Source organism: Papaver somniferum, chromosome 4, assembly GCF_003573695.1.
Source record: "Papaver somniferum cultivar HN1 chromosome 4, ASM357369v1, whole genome shotgun sequence".
Lineage (NCBI taxonomy): Eukaryota > Viridiplantae > Streptophyta > Magnoliopsida > Ranunculales > Papaveraceae > Papaver > Papaver somniferum.
The window spans coordinates 112,122,110-112,143,278 of record NC_039361.1 but is presented as its reverse complement, the minus strand read 5'-3'; the positions used below and the strand labels follow the sequence as shown (position 1 = coordinate 112,143,278).

The following is a 21,169-nucleotide window of genomic DNA, read 5'->3' as shown; positions in this document are numbered from 1 at the left end:
GTCAAACTGGTATAGACAATACACTGATTATTCGACTGAGCAACATGAACATTATTCTTTTTATGACCATAGTGTGAATAGTGGTTGGGAACACCAAACTTTTGAAGGTTATGGCCCATACCATGGTGAGCCCAATTACTATTCACATGAATACCTGATAGACGCATTTATGTGTCTATTTTGTTCTCAATATTCTGTATTGTTAGACTCGATTAAGTACTTATTGTGTTATTTTGTGATTTTGTAGATGTTTTTAGAGAAATAAGCCCTTGCGGCGAAATGGGCTCAAAAAGCAGTGTTTTACACCCCAGAGAAAATTACTAAAGCACCCGAGAAATGCACCGGAAGCGTCCCAGAAATGTGCCGGAGGAATCCAGAAAATTACTATTTCCACCCCAATTGCTATTCGCACCCCCAGTTTGGATAGGGGGACACCATCTTCTTCATTTCAAAAACTGAATTTTGGCGGGAAAACATGCATGAGAACTGGCAGAAGTTTGATCGAATTTTTTTAACGTGTTATAGGGAGATTAAATGGCTGAGACTTGGCAGGAAGATGTGATTAAGCCTAATGAAGATATTTTGGGTGTCGGGTCCGATCGAATTTGGCTAGAATTGGCTAGGGAAGCCACGAACTCAAAACAGAGACACACGTACAGGGAGGAGAAAAACACGAGTTTTGGAGAGTTATGGACGTGTTTCGATCGAGTTTGATGGCTCTAGCAACACTCTGGGTGATTACAACATGATTTGGAGCGTGTTGGAAGAGATTTGGAGCGTGAAGAAGTTATTTTTGGAAATTATTCTCCGAAATAAGAAAAAAAAAATTCCGAGTAAAGAAGGATTTTCACGAGTTATTGCGGGGGATTTGATGATGCATGTGAGTATATAAAGGTTATTTGGGTCGAGTAGAGGGGCTTTCGAGAGTTTGGGGAAGCTTTGGAGGCTATAGAGTGAAGAAAAATCGAGTTGCAGAGCCACCATTTCTGCTGCTGCAACTCAAGAACACGAAGAACATTGGACAACCAGAGACAGTCGTTCATACTACAGCAACAACGACTGTCAGCTGTGGGTCGTAGTATTCTATATACTACAACACTTTTCATTTATCGTTCTTTGTAACGGTGTTTGCAACAATTATAAACGTTGCAAACACCCGATTTTCATTATTATCTCCATTTCATCATTTGTACACCTCTTTTGAGCAATGAAAAATTCCTTTGAGCGTGTTTCCAATATGCGGAGTTAGAACCCATCACTGGGACGACGAAGGAGGCCGAGCTTCATACATGGGTAATTTTGTTAATTCTTTTTAAGACTTTTGCATTAAAAATTAATTGAAATATGATTTAATTAAATTGGTTGTTATTTGATTAGATGGGTCATGCTTAGCTTAGGTGATTTGATGTTCCATGCTTAACATTTACATACAATGTTTTGAGAATCTACTTTGGCAAAATAAGAGTCCATATAATTTATGTTTTGAGCGATTATTGTTGAGAATAAATCATTGAGCCCTATGTTATGCAAATTGGCCGAATCATTAGTCCCAGTACCTCTCTACCAATTTGTCAATATTTTTGTATATATATTTTTAAATCTAAAAATCCATTACCTTCACAAGTCCGAGAGTTTGAACCTCATTACTAAAACCACGGAAAATCATTAATCAATACCGGTCATACGAGCAAAATTCTTATAATTCCTCTTCTCTAGATGAGGCACGTAAGATACTTGAGTCAACGCGTAAGTTACATGAGTCGACACATAAGTCAGCGGACACATATGATTTAGTTATAGAAGAAAGAACTGTAACAATGAGTGAACCTTCTTTAGAAGATAACCTCATGAAGTTAGCTGAGTCAACATGTAAGTTAACTGAGTCAACATGTGAGTTTGCTGAGTCAACACGTAGGCTTGAGTTAGAGACGGAAGAAAGAATTTCTCGAATTGCACTAGATTGCCAATACATTGCTTCAAAAATCAACCTTAAAAGTGAGGAAAATTTTTATTTACATAATCAAGATGACAAGGATAGAATTGGAAGTAATACTTTAGATGAGGTTCAACCATTTTCATGTTATTATGATTATGATGAGGATAATGCTGATGAAGAATCTGAAATATTTAGGCATGGTGATCAGGAATTTGTTACTCCAACTGAGCTTTATAATGATAATATTATTTCTAGTTCAAATCCAAATAATTTTAATAATTATTCACCTATTCAAAAGGATGAGGATTTGACTAAAGATAAGACATCCTTAGATGATGTAGTATTTCCTTTTGATTACGAAGGCGATGATAGTTTAGAGGAGCGGGTTTATCCTGGGAATATTGTTTTCGAGTCTAGCGATTTAGAAAGATTAGTCTTAAAAAACAAAATGAAATCGTAGATATGAGTGAGGATATACCTGACTTAGAAGAATCAATTGACCATTTTCAGGAATCTGATGACCTTGAAACTAAGGAAGTTGTGACTAGTCTTTATAGAGACACTGAAAACTCTAAGTTTGGGGGTGATTTTTATTCTCCATGTACTTTAACTCTTACAAAGGTCCCTCACTTGGAACTTAACATATATGCCTCAACCATTTTACAAGATTATCTTCATACACGTTTTCCTGAACCTAATGATGTCCAGAAAGAATTTCAGTTGTTAGAAACCCATCCTCTGGTTGATGTGGTTAACCCAGGCTATGATACCTCAATTGACTTTGTTTTCCCACCAAAAACTTTTTCTCCAATTGTGGGAACTTATGAAATTCAAATGTGTCAGATATTAAGTTTCGAGACTAAACCTAATTACTTTAGGAGATTAGGGTCGACATATTTGTTTAAGGAAGACCACCACTCTCTTTGTGGTCAGTTGTGTAAGTCAAATTTGATTGACTTTAAGGATCCGCAATTATTTAGGTTATTATTATGTGCTTCTAAGTTTTTATTTGAGTTTTTCCAGACTCTAGAACCTGAACATTCAGATCTAACTTTTGAGGAAATGCAACCCAGGAAAATATGCTATCTAGACCCAGTTATAGAACATGAACCACAGCTAGATGTAGTTGTCTTAAACAGGAAACTAGACAAGGGTGTGCTTTATTTGTTAACTTTCTTGGCATGGTGCAGATACCTTTTACTTGTGATAGCTCTATTTGGTTTTGGTGATCCGCAGTTATTCCGGCTATTACTTTATGATTCTATAAGGTAACTAATCCTTTCTTAGTCTGGATGAAGACTTTAAACTTAGCACTTCTTGGGAGGTAACCCAATTTCATGCAATACGGTAATATCTTTCCTTAAATCTTTTGCTTCAAATGGTAACAGTTTCTCCTTGTTCATATGGTTTTAATTTTATCTTTAGAACATTGACGACAATGTTAGATTTAAGTTTGAGGGTATGGGAGAAACTTTTTAGTTGCAATAAATAAACTCCAGAGCCCAGAAATTTATGCTTATTAAGGTTGGCACAAACCAATCTAAGTGGATGGGAACATCTTGGTTGTAGGAGTTGAGGAACCAATCTGATTAGATGGAAACATCTAAAGAGTCTATTCATAAAAGCACAAAGCTCAGGTGTTAGAATTAAAAAAAAACATGGTAGTTTCGCCATAACTCGTTGAATCCTAATCCCTTCTGTTTTGATTTCTTAAGTGATTTGGTGGGGCACACGACTCAAGTTGTTACCATTGCTAGGGTGAAATAGGGTGATTGAGATACCAAAAAAAAAAATTTTGAGACCAGACCATCAGACCAACCGGAATAAATTCAATAAAATCGACCAATGGTGCCCTTGTATATGCCAGTTGTGTTGACCTAGAGTTAGGTTTATCGACCACTGGTCCCCTTGTATATGCCAGTTGTGTTGATATTAGTCAGACCGGTATCTCAGTCCATTAGGATAGGATCATCTTGGAAGAGGACTTCAGACAGATATGGGAAACACCGTTCACTTTAACCATCTATTTTTCTCTTTATCCATCTTCTTAATCTTTCCATATGATTGGTTGACTCCGGTTATGATGTCTAGAAACTATCTGAGTAGAGCTTTGTCACTTATATATGAATTATAGTATGCTGAGTGCAAACTCGTGTACAACAATTGGAAATTCGCATCAGGGTACTTCCTCATATAGTCAATGTTTGTATGCCAACCAAGGAGATTCTTTAGTGCCTTCCAAGGTTCTGCATAGATAGCTAGGGTCTGGAGTAATGGTTTTGTGGGTACACCTCTGGTAAACCCTTCGGAGACAACACTCCGCCGCTAGAGCCACCTAGCGGTTTAACGGCTTGCTGCACGTGCTAAGTGTAGTCATTTTTATTTTTCTAGATTAGATTTTCTCGAGGACTAGGAAATAATAAGTTTGGGGGTATTTGATAGACACATTTTTGTGACCGAATTGTCCTCAATTTTCAGTATTGTTGGTACTCGATTTTCTACTTATTATAGTGTTTTATGTGTTTGTAGGTATTTTTTGGAAAATAAACATTTTTGGAAAATTCGGCTCGAAAAGTTGGTATAGGCACCCAGAGGACACATGTTATTCGGACTCTCAGTTTTGGATAAGGGGCACCCCAGGGAGCCAACTACTAATCGCACCCCATTACTGGTTAAGGGGGCTCCATCTTCTTCCTTGATTTGAAACGAAAAATTGGCGGGAAATTTGGTTTCAACAGTAAAGGATTTATTATCTTTAAGATAATAATATCTTCTTGCCTTACAAACATGAAGTTTTGAAGAAAAAGGAAGTTATCTTGTATTAAACAAGAAATATATCCTTAGAAGATTTTATCTTGGATTTTATTCTGCGAATTAAAGAAGATATGGATTTAGTAAAGACATATATAGAATAAAGAGAAGGAAAAATTCTTCAAGATATCTTTAATTAAAAAGAAGAAGATTTTGGAGTTATGGAAGAATATATTTGAGTGATGTATATTTGTGTGTATAAATAGAGAGCTAGAGAGCACATTTGGGGGGAGTCGGGGAGAGAAAAGAAACTCGCTGCTTTTGTTATTTCTCTTCATTGTCAGCATTATAAGCACTTTTCGAGCCATAAAATAATCTTTTGAGAGTGTCTACAACATGAGGTGCTAAATCCATCACTGGGGCGACGGAGGAGGCTGTTTTTCGTTCATGTGGTAATTAAAATAATTCTTTTATAACTATTTGCATAGAATTTAATGGTTTTATGATTTCTATTAATTATTTGTTATTTTGTTTGATGTCGCATGCTTGGTTTTAATTACTTTTGATGCGTCATGCTCACAACTTACAACTAATGTTTTACGAAATCTACTTTGGCAAAGGATAAAGTTATTGTTTCTTTTGTTTTGAGCTATAAATGTCTAGGATTAATTTATGAACCCATGAACATGAAAAGCAGTGGAATCCCGAGTCCGGTCATCTCTTCATCTTATCACCATTTTTGTATATATTTTCCTTATTTTTAGTATTTTCTTTTATTAAAACTTAAAATCAATCTCATCTAGTCCGAGTGAACGACAACTCTATTTACCACTATCTAAAATTCGATCAATGGCTTCTAGATTAAGATTTCGCCATTTTGGTTTATCTTCTCCTTCATTAAAATTAAAGTGTCCCAACAGAATAATATGCACAGAACATCGTCATAACGATCACCACCGTCAGCCATGGATTTTCAAGAGAATAGAAAATCCCGTCGTGTTGAAGTGAATCGCCCCCAATAATAGATTTGACACGATTACAACAAACGTATGAAACTCCATCCAGAATAAAAGCATACAGAGATTAATCTTGTTCGGATGAATAACTCATAAGAATTATTATACATACAAAAAGAAAACCCAAAGCAAATCGTTTAATACCACGATTTGATTTATTGATACTAAATATTAGAATATATACATTAAATACTGAATATTGCCCAGATCTTTAGGTATGATGAAGATCTGGGCAGGAAGTCGTGGATTTCACAGAAGATTCAATCTAAGAATTGATTTCTGGAAAAGAAGGAGAATAAAAAAGAAAAAACGATTGTGCAGAGTTGTGTTTTTATGACTTTGATGCTACTCTTTTTTCGGTTCTCTTTAAGTCCAGATTATAGCTTCCAAACATTGTCTTAGATTAAAACGAAAAGGTTGGCAGTGTACTTGGTACCCTCCCGTTTTTACCATAAACTATTTGGAAACTTCTATGTGTACACGCATTTTACATGTGGAGTGCATATATATGTTTCGGTAGTGGTCTATAAATCACGCGAGCTTCACCTTTTCCAAAGCTAATTTCTTTTTACTTATTTTCAGAAAACTCTCGAATACTCCAAAACTTTTGTTTTACTTTAAGTTTCCAAAACTTTATTTAACAATGTTTTGATCAAGATAGTTATAATCATCTATAAATCCATAATAAAAAAATTTATTTCCTCGATAATAAATCAAAAATTTAATTGGAAAATCTTTTTCTCACTCATCACTAACTTGGTCAAATGCCAGAAAAGAAGTCAAAAAAGTGCATTTAGGAGACCGAGGGGTTACAAAAACTAGAATCCTTTAGCAAATGCCAAAACCAAATTTTCCTTCTTGGACTGCGATGTCCTAAGAAGTTATTTTCTTGGCAAATATTAGAAATCCGAATGGTTATTTTCTTGGCAACTTGTTGTTAACCGTGCCACTTGACAGTGGACACAACACAAACCACCATATGTCTACCTGTTAAAGAATCTCATGATCCTTCTCCCAAGATTGCCTTCGTGCATAGGGTGCATTATAAGACCCAGACGGAAATCCAGCGATTAAAACTCCAAACCAAGGCCAGCATGAGAAACATACTAAAATTCAAAGTCGTTACCTCGAGTCAAACACATTCATGGCGCGTTTTATAGTCAAAACTGGTAAAACCTAACTCAACCGGTAGTGTCAACACCGTAATTCCAACCAAAATAAAGGGTAAACATGTAATCTGAAACGGAATTTTCAGTTCATAACAGAATAGACATTTTGCAAGGCATAATAGAAAAACAAAGACAATCTCTCTTACTCTCGCTGCACAACCTAAGTCGAAACCCAAACCCATTCATCAACAATGGAAGAAGTTGAGGTACATACAGAATCCAACAACCGATCAAATTCTCAATAACTTTTTATTTCACTCGAAATGCTTCAATTTGATAACTTTAACTCATTTGAAAGATTGGATTTTCAGGTTTTTGGTAATGGGGTATTGTTTTGATCTTAGGTTTTTTTAATCTAAATTTTGCAGAAAATGGAGGCTTTAAAGAAAGCTTATGCAGATATAATTCTGAACACAGCAAAAGAGGCGGCTACTAGAATTATGATTGCAGAAAGAAAAGCTATCGGTTTTCAACAACAAGTTTTTAGTGCTAAAGATGAAGCACTTAATATGCTTCTTAGACTCAAACAAATGTCTGATTCTAAGGTAATGGGTTTGATTTCGTTTGGGTTCTGAAATGGGTTTTCATTGGGTCTCTTGAAACGTTCTTGTTTGTTTCCTTGGAATTTCGATACAAAGGGTCCTTCTTTTTGAGGAATTTAGGTATTTCTTGATTGTTTTATGATGATGAACTGAATTAACTTTTGTTTAGATTGTAATGGGATTGGATTGATGTATCTGTTAGTGTGTATAGTTCTTTTGCTTTACAGTTATTGATGTGTTCGAGTTCTATTAACTTTCGGGTTTTATCTGTTGTCACAAGTGATTCTGTTGAGTTCGCATTGGTACGAAGTTTCTTTTTCAGGGAATTTGAATTGCTCCCTTTTCTAATAGCCCGACGGTTTTCACCAAATATGATTGATTCGATCAAGGGTTTAGAATTTGTGAGAGTTACAGTGCTGTTTGAGTTCTTTGGGTTCTATGGAGGCATATCTTAGGTGATTCCAGTGATTTATTTCTCCCTGTTGGGTCACTGTTTGTACTCTAGTTTCTTATCATTACTGAATCTTCTTCTCCTTAGTGTTTACGCTTGAGATCCACATTGGTAATTTTTTTTTTTTGAGTACTTGCATTTTGTTTGCATCTTTTTGTTTCTTTCTTCACTAATGAGCTTAACTTGACATTTAGAGCTGATTGAATTACTGATTGGAGACATGACTATCTTGAGAAGTTAAAATAGTACGAAAGAAATTATGATTGTGGAGTTACTTCCTTCTAGTATCATGTAAACAAACTACCGATTTTGTTGATCACATTCTCTACTCACGAGTTGAGGCAGTGGAAGCTTTACCTTTCTGCCTTGCTACAACTGACATGTTTGGTTATTCCTACATTTCCTTAAAGAATTTCTACTAATAATGCAAATGTTTTGTATAGGTTGCTCAAATTGAAACTGAATCCGTGAATCAAAGAAAAAGGATCAAAGAGCTGGAAGCTCAGTTAAATGAAGCAAAGGCTGTTGAAAGAGACCTAAGAGTAGAGTTGAAAGGAGCACAGGTTGCATTGGAGGAGGTAAAGAACAAATCGATGCAGCCTGCTAGTGAGTTACCAGTATCTCCTGGCACTAGTAATGCAGTTATGAATCTGGAAAATACAGGTGATAACTGTTGTTCCATTCGTGAAGATTCTACGGAACCAACTGCACAAGTCACGAGAGATTTGGAACTATTCGATGACAACACTGATTTAGCCTCTTTAATAATGAGAAGCAAAAAGCCTGAACTGTACAAAAATGGTTGTACTCAAAGAATTCGTGCATTTGAACGGAAGTTAAAAAAGAGAAATGTGTCTACTCCAGGGCTAGCAGATCCTCAGTTTACAGATCCTATTAAAGAGGATGGTGCTGTTGATGGAAACTGTGGTGTAGCCACGCCTATGAATGAAAACATGGGTTTCAACGAGAAGAAGCTTACTAAATCCAATGGTCAAGTGAATAATTTTTTACGAAGATCGTGTAGAAAAAGAAGATCTAAGTACAGTGTTATCGAAGTTATTTCCAATAAATATAAGAAATCTAGGGAAGCATCATCTAAAATTGCTCGTTGCTCAAATCCCAATGGTATGGTTGAATTGGGTAAAGGGTTACCAAAGATGATTGGCGAAAGGGGAAAAAGAAAGTCCAAGTCACCCTTGTTTGCCGTATCCTCCTTAACTTCAACCAGCATTATTTCATCCTCAGAATGTGAAGATGGCACTGAGAATAAGCCGTGTGAAGTTCTGGTTGCTGTCAAAGACAGGGAGTTGACAGATGCATCACTGGTTAGTTACAATGTAGTTGAAGAGAGCTCCAGGGTTTCAGATTGTGAACAACCTATGGAAGTTGGTGTCTCGTTGATGGATTCTAATTTCAATGATGCTAAAAAATGTGAATTGACTAAAAGTACAGATGATAAGTTACTCAAATATACGTTTACGCGTAAGCGAAAGAAGGAATCCTTGACTAGCCCTGACAAAGGGGCATCATCTGTTGAAATGAAGAACACTACAAAAAGAAGGTCTGGGGAGAATCAAAACAGTGATCCAGAACCTCAAAAACCGCTCAATGACTCTTCTCGGGATAGTCGACGACTGGCCCAAGTTGCTCGTCAGGTTTGTGGAAATGATCTTTTTTGCATTTCTATTTCGATCTCTTTCTTTTTTTCAAGCCAAAATATGTTGCTTCTTTGTGTTCTGCGTTTTATTGGAGAAAAGTTTTAGTGTTGGCGTTTGCATATCAGCAAACCCACGTACATATAAGGACGCTGAACACATTGTTCATTCCAAACAAACCAGTCTTGTCTTCTAATCTTTTGTTTCTTTGTATTGGACAGCTCATTTCTTTGTCTGAGAAGAGATGGTGATTATAGTCTTTAGAACTGGCTGTTTCGAAAACCAAATAGAAGAAAGCTTCGTGAAAGCTGCGAATGAGAAACAACCCCCATTGCAGGATTTGGTATCACAAGGATGCCTCTTTTTATAAGAATGGTCGACGCTTGTAAAATCAAGTCTGTCATATTCAAGTAATAATGTAAGCATATACTATGCAATAAGCTGCGGTGGACTCATTCTTTATTCTGTAACTTGACTCTTTATAGTTATCTCATATCCCTTCTGTTTGTCTTGAGTTACTGTTGTATCTTATGATAGATTGGAGATGAAGCATTGGCATTAATCGTCATCGTGTTGTTACCACGTGGACAATTGTAAAAAGTTAAAGTATCTGAATATCATTATGACTCTTAGCAGAGTCCACTGAAGCATGCAAATGAGTCCTATTTTGTTCAAATAATCTTGAGCTTGATAACCTTTTGATATTGGTTGTTTGCATTCTTGTTCGCCAACTTGAGCAAAGCAGCAACTGGAAGTTGTCGCACAAAATCGAAATAATACAAGTTTTGACTATGTTGTGGTTGTATGTCATCACCAGCGTTACAACACATTGAAATTTTTGGCCCATTTAAAATGTACTTACTGTGTAGATAATTAACATCCTTCAGAGTTGAACAATCCTTTTAAGGGCAGACAAAAAGTATAGAGGTCTAAGTAACAACTTTTAGCTCGAGGTATCCATAAAACTAGATGTGAATCAGTTATCTAGTCTTCGGCATAAGTTGCTGACTGGACGGGTACATGCTCCACTAAATGTATTCTTTGGAGTATGGAGATGGAAGATGAAGATCAGCTTTTTCCAGAAATGCAGATTTTCAGGAGAGATCTGGAACGTATCTTGTTCAACTTGGTTATGCAAGATCAATGAAGCCAACCTGGACTGAGGAATTGCAGCTGTGTGTTGCTTCTTCCAAGTGGTTTAACAATATTGCCGCTCTAAAGAAGCTATCATTAAATAGTTTCAATGGACGTTGAGATTGAAACTTAAAAAGAGGAACTCCCGAGCATATTGTTTCGGATTTGACCAATCCAAAGATAGACAGATTAATGTCGAAGACAATCCTGCATTTTCAAGATACATGGAATGTGGCTTGCAATTAGAATATGCAGGAGGAGGGAAAAGGTTTGTACTTGGTTATACTCAAAACATGATGAGGTGGTGTGATTTATACCGATGGGTCCTTCAATGATGGATCATGTGGGTGGTTCTAGAGCAACTAGTAAAGATTGTAAGATATAAGATTCAATACTAACTGTTAACTTGCCAAGCTGGGATCAAATTAGACTTGCGATGTTCCTTATTGTTTTGGTTTCGAAAAAATTACTCTGAAATATGATTACATGTGGGTAATAAAAAATGCTCTCTCTAATAGTAAAAACATTGTGTGTACACAAATTATGCTCACTCAGTCACTCTTCATATCTTCTGTAATCGTCTTGAAACAACGGGGACTGGATTCCAAATCTACCGGACCAACATTCACCATCTGGCACCCTTCTTGAGGACATCGCTAAGTCGTATGAGATACCGTCCAGTGCCATTTCTAAACCAAGTACACGCGTTTCAAGAGATTTAATACCATTCCTGGAGCTTCCAATGAATCTCTGAAATCAAGAACACAAGAAGTTAGCAAAACATTATCTTGTTTACATGTCAGGTATGGTTAGTTGAACAAACTAGTAGGATGTCAAGAGAATACTAGAAAAAGTAAAGAGAAGATGTCAAGTGCATACCTGTAGGATATCAAAAAGATTGGATTGTTGATTCTCTATATGAAGAAGCTGCTTCCTAATCAACAATATTTCCTCATTGTCTTTTTCGTTGTCGTCCAACTCCTTTGTGACGCAACTGACAGAAGCTTTAGACTCTGAATTATCCTCCTCCTGCACTGCAAACACGCGAGAACCGGCCTTGTCCATGCCACTCTTGTTACTCAATGGAACTCGTTTGTTCTGAACCTTTAGGCAACCAATAATTTTCTCTTCAATCAATTCCCGACTACCCAAATTTATCTCACTAAGTTCCTCCTCAGTAGAAGATGCATTTTGATCATCGACCATTTTATTATTAAAATCCAATTTACGAAACAGAACTGGACTAGATTTCACATCATTATTACTCTTTTTCCTGGCAGTCGTGGTCGTCGTAGACGGAGAATCACGTGGAGGAGATTTACTTATTGGAGATGATTTCTTCCTACTACCCCGGTGAGATTCATCGGTTGTAATGGTACTAGAACTTCTGGAACTAAAATTCTCTGTCACAGTACAATAAAAAACTCGGTCAATTAAATTGAAAATACACCACTAGAAAATTTGGAAGAGAAAAAAGATGAAAACTGTGTTGGAGTATGTGGCGCGATGTAAACCACATATGTATGTGGTGCCTAATAAGCTTGGACATCTCCTAACAACACCAAGTTCCTAGGCTACGATGCTTCAAATTCTTACCAGTTGACGATGAAGATTTTGACAACGAAGGCGATGAAATCTCATTAACGCATTCAGGAATGTCTTTCCAAACTTCAATCATCTCATTCATCCTGTCCCTAACAACCTTAACCTGTACCAACAAGTAAAAAACAGATTTCAACAAACTCGATGAAAAAATTCTCATAAAAACAGAAGAAAATTGATTATTTCTTACTTACCTTATCGAATCTTCTACTCTCAAAAGCATTAAGACAAGGAGATTTAAACTCAACCAAGATATCTTTTTCTTTAACACCTAATTTGGAAAAAGTTTCAGCAGCAGCTTTTCTAGTATTCCAATCTTCATTACTTAAAAACTCAATCAAACAAGGAATTAAATTTTCCAAAACATTACTCACAATTCCACCAACACCAATAATGCTTCCAATCAAAGTTATTAAAGCTGGTTTCGCTTTAAAACTATCACTTTTCAGTAACTTAATCAATTTAGGTAAAACTCTTCTCAATTGCACTAACTCAGGATCATTAGAGCCTTCAATTACTGAACTCAAACAAAGGGCTGCACCTATTTGGATACTGTAATCCTGTTCAAATTGAATCGCTTCCATTAGCGGTTTCGTGAAGCTTGTAAAAGGAACGTTTTCAATCTGATTCACCATAGCTGAGATCGAATCAACACAAGCTAATCTAACAGCAGTATCTGAGTCACGTAATCTCTTTATAATGTTTAAAACCATCTTGTTTACGAATGGGTTTAATGAATCACCATGAGTTTCTGATAAAAATCCCAGAATTTTCACACATTGTTTACGAACAGGTGTTTTTTCTGATGAATCGGTGTCGTAAATACAATTCAAAAACGGTAAGAATGATTCATGACTCAGGTTTCTTGCTATTGATTCTAACTCTGCTGTTGCTATTGTTTGGGTATCTCTATCTGATAATTTGTTTAAGCATGTAATGACTCGTTGCTTTAGATTCTGAGTCGACGCGGTTTGGTTTTGTGTTTGCGTGGATCGTTTTGGTAAAGCCATTGCTGGTTGTGATTGGGATGGTGGCGGTGGCGGTGGCGGTTGCGGGAGAGGGGGTTTATGTGTGTGTAAGATTCTGGTGAACTATTCTACAGAGGAAGTGGTGGCGACGCTTGTTTTTCTTCCCACAACATAATATGGTTGAGTTTTTCTTGTTCGGGTGTCTCTCTCTTAAATTGAAGAAGTGTCTGCTTTCCAAACTTTATATTACAAAACGAGGGAAAGTAGTTTAGCAAGTTTCCGTTTTTAATTTTGTTTAATTTATTAAGGCAAGCTTCTATATTTCACTTTTTCTATTCTTTTACTATTTTTTTATTTTTAATTATCAAATAATTTTTTTGTCCGAGTTACATCCTAACGATATCACTAGCTGGATATTCTGTTAATTCTTTTTAATATTATTGTTTTCCTGACAAATTAATTCAAAAACAAAATATACAAAAATCCTCCCTTAGGAATTATTAGAATGGCTTGTGCCATTCCGAGTCATGAAAATCTTTTTCAGCACAAACCATTTGTTGGACGTCAAGTTACAACAGTGTAATTTATATGTAAAAGCGAATCTAATGATGAAATCCAAGTTAATTCGAGCTTGGAAAATGGGTGGAGTGTCAAATTTAATGACTTTCAAGCTGGTGTTATTCATATTCTTTTTCAAGATATGTTCCAAGATTTTATTGAAGATAGGTTACACGCTAAAACGCAATTTGAATTTCGTTGAGAGCCATTCTGAACCGTGCTCAATCTTGTGGTTGATTTTGTTTCTAAAGGATTATTCCTTTTTAACCGTCGATTTTGTGAGCTAAGATTGAACGCAATTTGAAATGGCGCTCAAAGCAATTCGGCTTGGCATTTTGGAGTTCATTTTACCTTCCGTCAGTAGACTTGGACTTGCATATATACCTGATCCAAGTGTTGAGCTGTCATGGAACTTGGAGGAATTCTTCAATCATAACACTCACTTTAAGAACAACCTTTGGGATTACAGAAAATTACTCAACTGATCAAAAAAATAAACATAAAAAGTATTCTTATATGACGCCTCCTCTTATATGGAGGTTGTTATAAATGTAGATATTCCACAAATATGTAACTTGGAATCTTGGGAGTGTTCAGGTATAAGAAAAACTCTCGACTACTTTTGGTATATTATATACAATGAATTAAGTTAGGTTTACACAATTTATACATAATATAAATTTGTGCACTCCCAAATTTGTGCACCCATATATATCCTTTTGTTATTGGTTGGTTCATTCTAAAGACTATTATGCTTTAACTACGAATAGAAAGAATAATAATTCTTAAAATCAGTCACCCAATAAAAGAGTGGTATTTATGCATCGCCGTTTTTTGCGGGGGTGAAAAAATCCGCATTCATTCATATAGTTACAAATCATAAACTATATTTTCATGCTTAAAAGAAAACATCAACTATATTTGCTTTATTAATATATCATATTATTCTTATATAGAGGTAAAACTTTAGGATATGACAAACTACAGTTATTCGAAGTCTTGGTGATTCAGTGGATTAGTTATCTCATGTCTAATTTTCAAGGAAAAAAATAATTAAAATAACAAAAAAATTTGAATTTAATAAAAATAACTTGGACCATTTGGTGCAAAAAAAATACTCGTGTCTTCAGAGAAAAATCGAGATTTTTTTTTTAATGTGGTGATATATCATTTGTTCTCTTAGACTTTAGCTATTAAATATTTTGAATATCTTCTACAAACGAATGTTGATTAACTCAAATGACTTGTTTTTTAAATCTCATACCCGTCTGCTCATGCTTTTTGTTTCACTAACTTAATCGAGTTTTGTGCATTTTATCTTTAGGTGGTTCAATCTTTTGTAACTCATCTTTTAATCAATAAATCTTCTTTGTTGTTCAAAAAAAAAAAAAAAGAACTTTCAGGAAAATATTATTTTGAAGAAAGAAAAATGAGGTGGGTTTTTTTTACGATTACTAGAAATATAATATAGATGAGCTAAAATTCATGTTACACGATACAATGCTATTAAAAAAATATATGTGATGCATAGATTATTGTTGTCTAAGAACTCAGGAGTATGTCTTTCTTACTTATATGGATATGGGACTATGTATCAGACACTCAAACATGTAGACGACTCCGACCCAATATGTCGTGGACACGCCACGTATGTGTGTGTTCCATATTTTGTAGGGTTTTGGGACTCCATGTAGAATATTTATTCGTATAGAAAATAATAAACCATCAAATTTGCACAGTATAATTGAACCTCCTTAGTAAGGGTTATAAAAAAAATACTACATATTATACACTTATATTCAATAATCCAACTACATATCTAAACGAAGACATGAGTATCGATGAAAATCATGAGGGTTTAGTGTTCCTTAAATAATTCAGGAAGTTTTTCCAACTTTTCAAGAGATTTTCCTCCTCAAGTTTATTATTATTATTATTATTATTATTATTTTTTGATCGGTAAAGAAGATGTATTGATCAAAAAAGGAGAGGGTACAAAAAAGCTTGTACCACCCTCAAAGTTACAAAGAAAGGAAGATAAGAGGAGAAAAAGAAGTTATAGACAACTTCTTTTAAAAACAAAAATTACAAGGTGTCAAAATAAATTCTTGGCCAACTGGAAATTACATCTTGAAAAGAAGCAGTCTCTAGATCCAGAAAAACAAGGCACCACTTGAAGAGACAATACTTGATCTTCTGCTGACAAGCAATTGCATTAGCTTGTTTGTTTTGGAAAGTTCTTTCATTTCTGGAAAGCCAAATTCCCCAGAGAATTTCCACTGAGATCATTGACCAAATCTGGTATTCTTGCTTAGAGTTAAAAGACATATTCCAAGAAAAAAGCATTGAAAAGATATCATCTGGCATAGTAAAATACCAATTCAGCTTCTGTCTGAAATGATCCCAAAATTTTGTTGCAAACTCACAATGAAGAAAGAGATGAGTAACTGATTCTGGCTGAGAACAGAATAAGCAACTTTGAAGCACTGCAATATTTCTCCCTGCAAGCATATCCCTAGTTGACAAGCTATTATGAGCAAGAGTCCATAAGAAGAAACATATCTTAGGAGGACATTTCATCATTCCAAATGTAGTTAAAAATATGTGAAGAATCATTATCTGTAGGTTCTTGAACAAGAAAATCATATGCAGATTTCACAGTGAAAGAACCTTTACTGTCTATATCCCAAATAATTTCATCATCTGCACTGGAGTTAAAAGAGATCATCTGTAATTTACTATGAAGATCTTCAAGTTTATTAAAAAGTTTAAAACTTCTTATCTATTGTTAGAGAATTTTTATATTCAGTAAATTTATTATAAATGTTTGAATTCATGAAATTTCTAGATTCATATTCAACGCTTCCTCGTAAGTTATTATTTTGAGATTTTACATGTCCCCGTAATGATATTGTGTCGTATTATATCATGTTTATACAACATAAACATGAGAAATGTTTTGAAATAATTTACTTCTATCTTATTAAATTCTGAAAATTTAGTATCTCAAATTACTGTTATATCTCTAGTCAATCTTAAGAGTTAAATCGGCTCGGATTCCTAACTTACCGTCACTAACAAATGTTGGTGACTCAGCCAGGAAATTTAACGGTCTATTTAGTGATTGTTATTATATATATATATATATATATATATATATATATATATATATATATATATATATACATATTCTTATATCGTCTTGTGCCTTTGTTTTCTTTTGTTAGCAAAAGCTTTGAAATCTTCGCTTAATGATTTTAACCTTTATTACAAAAATTTGATTTGACTTTATCATCCACTATGTAAACATGACATGAAGAAGGCTTGAAGTTTCCAAGCAGACGATGCCTGTTATGATATGAATTCCTTAATCACAAAAATGACGAAATTTATGTGCTTGGCAGCGTTAACTATGAAATTTACCAAAATAGTATATAAATTAGTATATCCGCAACATGCCTAAGAAATTCACTAAAATTTACGGAAAAACTCATAGTACCGGTAACTATGAAATTTCAAGTATCTATTCTTTTGGTAATCACTTCCCTTCTTGTTTTATTTATACCAATTGACTTAGAAAATAAAAATAACATAATTATTTTATTCTTTTGTCAGTGCTTTTTTCTTGAAAATACCTTGAAGAATAAAAATTTAAGATTCAAACTTTAGTGAACCCGACTAATAGTTACTTTATGGTTGAAAATCTCAATCAAACATTGGAAGGAAATTAAACCGATTTTATGTGATTTATCTTAAAAATTAAGAATTGAGTTCAGTTCCCTCTAAAAAATACGTTCGCAGTTAAGCTAATTTTCCTATAACTAGTTTCTCTTGAATCTTGGTTTCTCTTTCTCTCTCTTAAGAATATGTCACCAAGCTCTTAGGCTTCCTCTCCCGATTGACCATGTTCAGACATACAATGTGGTAATCTATCGTCAAATCAGGTATTAATTAACAATCTGTTTTATATAAGTTAGATTGAAAAATGTCCAAACAATATGTGAGTAAAATCTTTTCCGAATCAAAGAAATATTTCTCGTTTCACGGACACTTATCAGATTCATAAACCCCAAAAATATGAAGCTGTGATATTAGTATAACATGAAAAATTTCATGATTACTATTTAAGGTTATCAAAATTTATATAAGTAAAAAAATTCTTTTGATCTTATGTTATGGACCATCAATCTAGCATCCCCATCAGCAACATCGGAGATTTTGCACTTGCTAAATTCCCCTTGATGCCATGCTGCAGGGACACAACATCAACTAAATCGACATGAAAATAGTCTCATATTACTAATATAGCAGCAATTAAAAATAGGTAGAATATTGGGTGCTGTGTCAGTGCAAGAATCAGGTGGAGATTTATCTAGTCAAGCTAACGTTCTCTTTTTCTTGTGAAAAAGAGTCAAGCTAATGTTAGTACCACACATGTACTATTGTGACCAAGAATAAAGATTTGATGATGTGGGTAGTTGTCCTACCTCTAGCACAATGGTTAGTTAGTCATGACTCATGAGCACATTTGGATGTCTACATACGATTTGACATGCGTCGGATATATTTCCAACACATCATATGACTGCTTTCTGAACAAAGCGAGTCTTACCGCAAAATCTCCGCCATTTTATTGAGATGACATGAGTTAGGCCAATTTACCATTTCCCCACGGAGTTTGGTTATGCTCATTCTAAAGCCTTACGCATCTGATTTGTTACCCAAAGAAATCTGCATTATCATCGATGAAATTACCAAAGTCACGCATCATTCTGACTTTGACTCGGCCTAATAGTGAGCATAACACGCCAGAATCGTATCACTATAAATCATAGGTGACATACCTAACTGGCAAGTTTAAATGACGAGTCAACAAAAACAAACTTTGTGTACGAGTCCATCTCTGGCCATCAGTGTCATGTTCTCCTTCACATTTGTTGTGTCACTGTTACAAACTTCCGCCCCATGTTGCTCCGCATTTATAAGTTTTAGGTGCAAGTGCCGAAAAACTTGACTCATCCATCCATCCATCCATAGAAGATGATCATTCATTTCAAGTGAAAGCAATTAGAAAGACAAAAAAAGAAATTGACTGTTTCTTTCTTTCTTTCACAAAAAAACTGTTTACAACTTTTACTTTTGTATCCCTTGAGGTTTTTAAGAGGGAGGAGGGCGGTAGAGATAGTGACACTGAATAGAATAAGTTGGAACCATGTCTGAACTGACACTGAATAGAATCGTATCACTATAAATCATAGGTGACATACCTAACTGGCAAGTTTAAATGACGAGTCAACAAAAACAAACTTTGTGTACGAGTCCATCTCTGGCCATCAGTGTCATGTTCTCCTTCACATTTGTTGTGTCACTGTTACAAACTTCCGCCCCATGTTGCTCCGCATTTATAAGTTTTAGGTGCAAGTGCCGAAAAACTTGACTCATCCATCCATCCATCCATAGAAGATGATCATTCATTTCAAGTGAAAGCAATTAGAAAGACAAAAAAAGAAATTGACTGTTTCTTTCTTTCTTTCACAAAAAAACTGTTTACAACTTTTACTTTTGTATCCCTTGAGGTTTTTAAGAGGGAGGAGGGCGGTAGAGATAGTGACACTGAATAGAATAAGTTGGAACCATGTCTGAACTGACATCGTCAATTTGCTTGAGCTGTTATTATCAGATCATGTTAATTTGTTGAATAAACAAAGCAAAAAAAAAATTATATAGTCACAAGTATATTTGTTTGGTATCTTTCGTTATTAGAAAGTATAGATATTCATGTTTATTCAATGAACAAACATTAATTCCATTTACAGCTTGATCGTGATGTATCCCTAAAGGCTAAAACCAAACATGATTGTAAAAATTTATATAATTGGCTGGGTGGGTAGAAGCAAAAGTGTGGTTACCAATTAACACATGAAGTTATCACGAGAAACAAAGGTTTAAACTAGAAACATCCATCAGTTGAAGAGAAAACTAGCTAGAAACATCACCCCATTGATCATTTTGTCAAGGTTATAGAAAAGGAGGCTCACGTGAGGAATGGGGGTGAAGACAAAAAGGTATGGACTATGATAACATAGAGAAAAGTGTTACGAGTATTGAACCTAAACTACATAAACAAGAGTCTAAAGTAACAGAAGAAGGCTGTGTGCATTGCATGGGAAACAAAAAATGAAGAGCTTTAGTCATTTTTTTTGTCAGGTGCAAGCAATCTGTTGCAGTTCCGGAGAGAAGTTAAGGGAGAGTTAATATCAGATAGAGTAGAGCAAGGGCCAAAGGAGGTTAAAAGAAGGAAGATAGATAGATAGATAGTTAGGATTTGGGGTTTTCATCTCTGTCACACTGTGTCCTCTCATGTTATGTTGGTTGACCCAAAGACACTCCCGTCTTACAAGCTTACAATGTTCACATGGGGATAGGACCGACCTACTTGTTTGCTTATTGTCCCATTCCTTCACTCTGCCTGCTTACGTTGCTAGATCAATGCTCTGATCAAGCACTGGTACTAATTGGTTTAACCCAAAAACCAATAAAACACTGACAAGTATGCATAGATAAGATTGGACCTCAAATGTTTTGAATATTCACCTATTTTGTACAGCGTGTGGTCCACATGTGATTAATACAAATGGCAGTGTTGCATTGGATGGTTTCTTTCTTTTTTTTGACACTATTGATCGCATCCAATATTTACATATGCCCTATCCATTTCTTTGCTCACTCTTTTCCATGTGCATCTTCCTTCTCAAGCGCGACATTTTCACATGCTTTGGTATAGTGACAGTGGCTAAAGAAAGAAAAACATTCTCCCAAAGATGCTTGTGTACCATGCACATTGTTTTAATAAAATTCAACAGTTCTAGCTAGCTACGCAACTTGATGAGTTATGGGCAACCCAATGAGTGGCGACGGAGCAACGCAATGGCGTCTTAAATACGAGAGGTACAGATATGCAATGTGCCCTCGAATTGATTAGATACACTCCTCCACTCCATAGAAGAAAAGAATTTATGTTTCCAGAACACTAGTAGTAGAAAGTTCCTTGGGGGATGAACTATTGGTAAATCCTAGGCTCTTGCCTCTTGGCATATCTGTGGGAACTCGAAGTGAGGTAAAACCTCCACGGTAAGTTGGTTTGCAGGATAGAATAGTGAACCAAGAACGTGGAATGCAGAGAAAGAGAATCAACTGGAATCTCACCGAAGTACCAAGTCCCGAATATAGTACGGCAGAACTAACTGCTGCTGAGCAACATGTATATTGATTCGATCAAGAACATGGCACCAACTTTTTTCTCTTGGTACAGCATTTCCATTAAACTATGTACTGAAGCGGCTGAATTTGTCAGTCTATGATTTATATAACGTCATTGTTAGATTAG

At 35.2% G+C, this 21,169-nt stretch overlaps 2 protein-coding genes across 2 annotated transcripts; one reads left to right on the top strand and one right to left on the bottom strand.

The window, feature by feature from the left end:
- The first annotated feature begins 6,993 nt into the window (after positions 1 to 6,993).
- LOC113276352 lies at positions 6,994 to 10,167 on the top strand. Its single transcript, XM_026525944.1, has 4 exons — positions 6,994 to 7,078; positions 7,241 to 7,417; positions 8,309 to 9,520; positions 9,742 to 10,167. The coding sequence occupies exons 1-4, from the start codon at positions 7,064 to 7,066 to the stop codon at positions 9,769 to 9,771; spliced, it is 1,434 nt and encodes a 477-aa protein (XP_026381729.1). The 5' UTR covers positions 6,994 to 7,063; the 3' UTR covers positions 9,772 to 10,167.
- An 882-nt stretch (positions 10,168 to 11,049) lies between these two features.
- On the bottom strand, positions 11,050 to 13,538 carry LOC113276351 (TORTIFOLIA1-like protein 4). Its single transcript, XM_026525943.1, has 4 exons — positions 12,451 to 13,538; positions 12,251 to 12,362; positions 11,534 to 12,057; positions 11,050 to 11,404 (listed from the first exon to the last, which is right to left on the bottom strand). Exons 1-4 carry the CDS (start codon positions 13,264 to 13,266, stop codon positions 11,210 to 11,212), a joined length of 1,647 nt encoding a protein of 548 aa, XP_026381728.1. The 5' UTR covers positions 13,267 to 13,538; the 3' UTR covers positions 11,050 to 11,209.
- Positions 13,539 to 21,169: the final 7,631 nt, after the last annotated feature.

What these genes read in the sequence shown, in the direction of transcription:
- LOC113276352 (XM_026525944.1), top strand. An exon ending in AACAAATGTCTGATTCTAAG is followed by an intron (nt 7,418 to 8,308) that starts GTAATGGGTTTG and finishes TGTTTTGTATAG; the next exon opens with GTTGCTCAAATTGAAACTGA. An exon ending in TGGCCCAAGTTGCTCGTCAG is followed by an intron (nt 9,521 to 9,741) that starts GTTTGTGGAAAT and finishes TGTATTGGACAG; the next exon opens with CTCATTTCTTTGTCTGAGAA.
- LOC113276351 (XM_026525943.1), bottom strand. Translation starts at nt 13,266, where the DNA reads ATGGCTTTACCAAAACGATCCACGCAAACACAAAACCAAACCGCGTCG. An exon ending in AGAGTAGAAGATTCGATAAG is followed by an intron (nt 12,363 to 12,450) that starts GTAAGTAAGAAA and finishes TTGTTGGTACAG; the next exon opens with GTTAAGGTTGTTAGGGACAG. An exon ending in ATCTTTTTGATATCCTACAG is followed by an intron (nt 11,405 to 11,533) that starts GTATGCACTTGA and finishes TCTTGATTTCAG; the next exon opens with AGATTCATTGGAAGCTCCAG.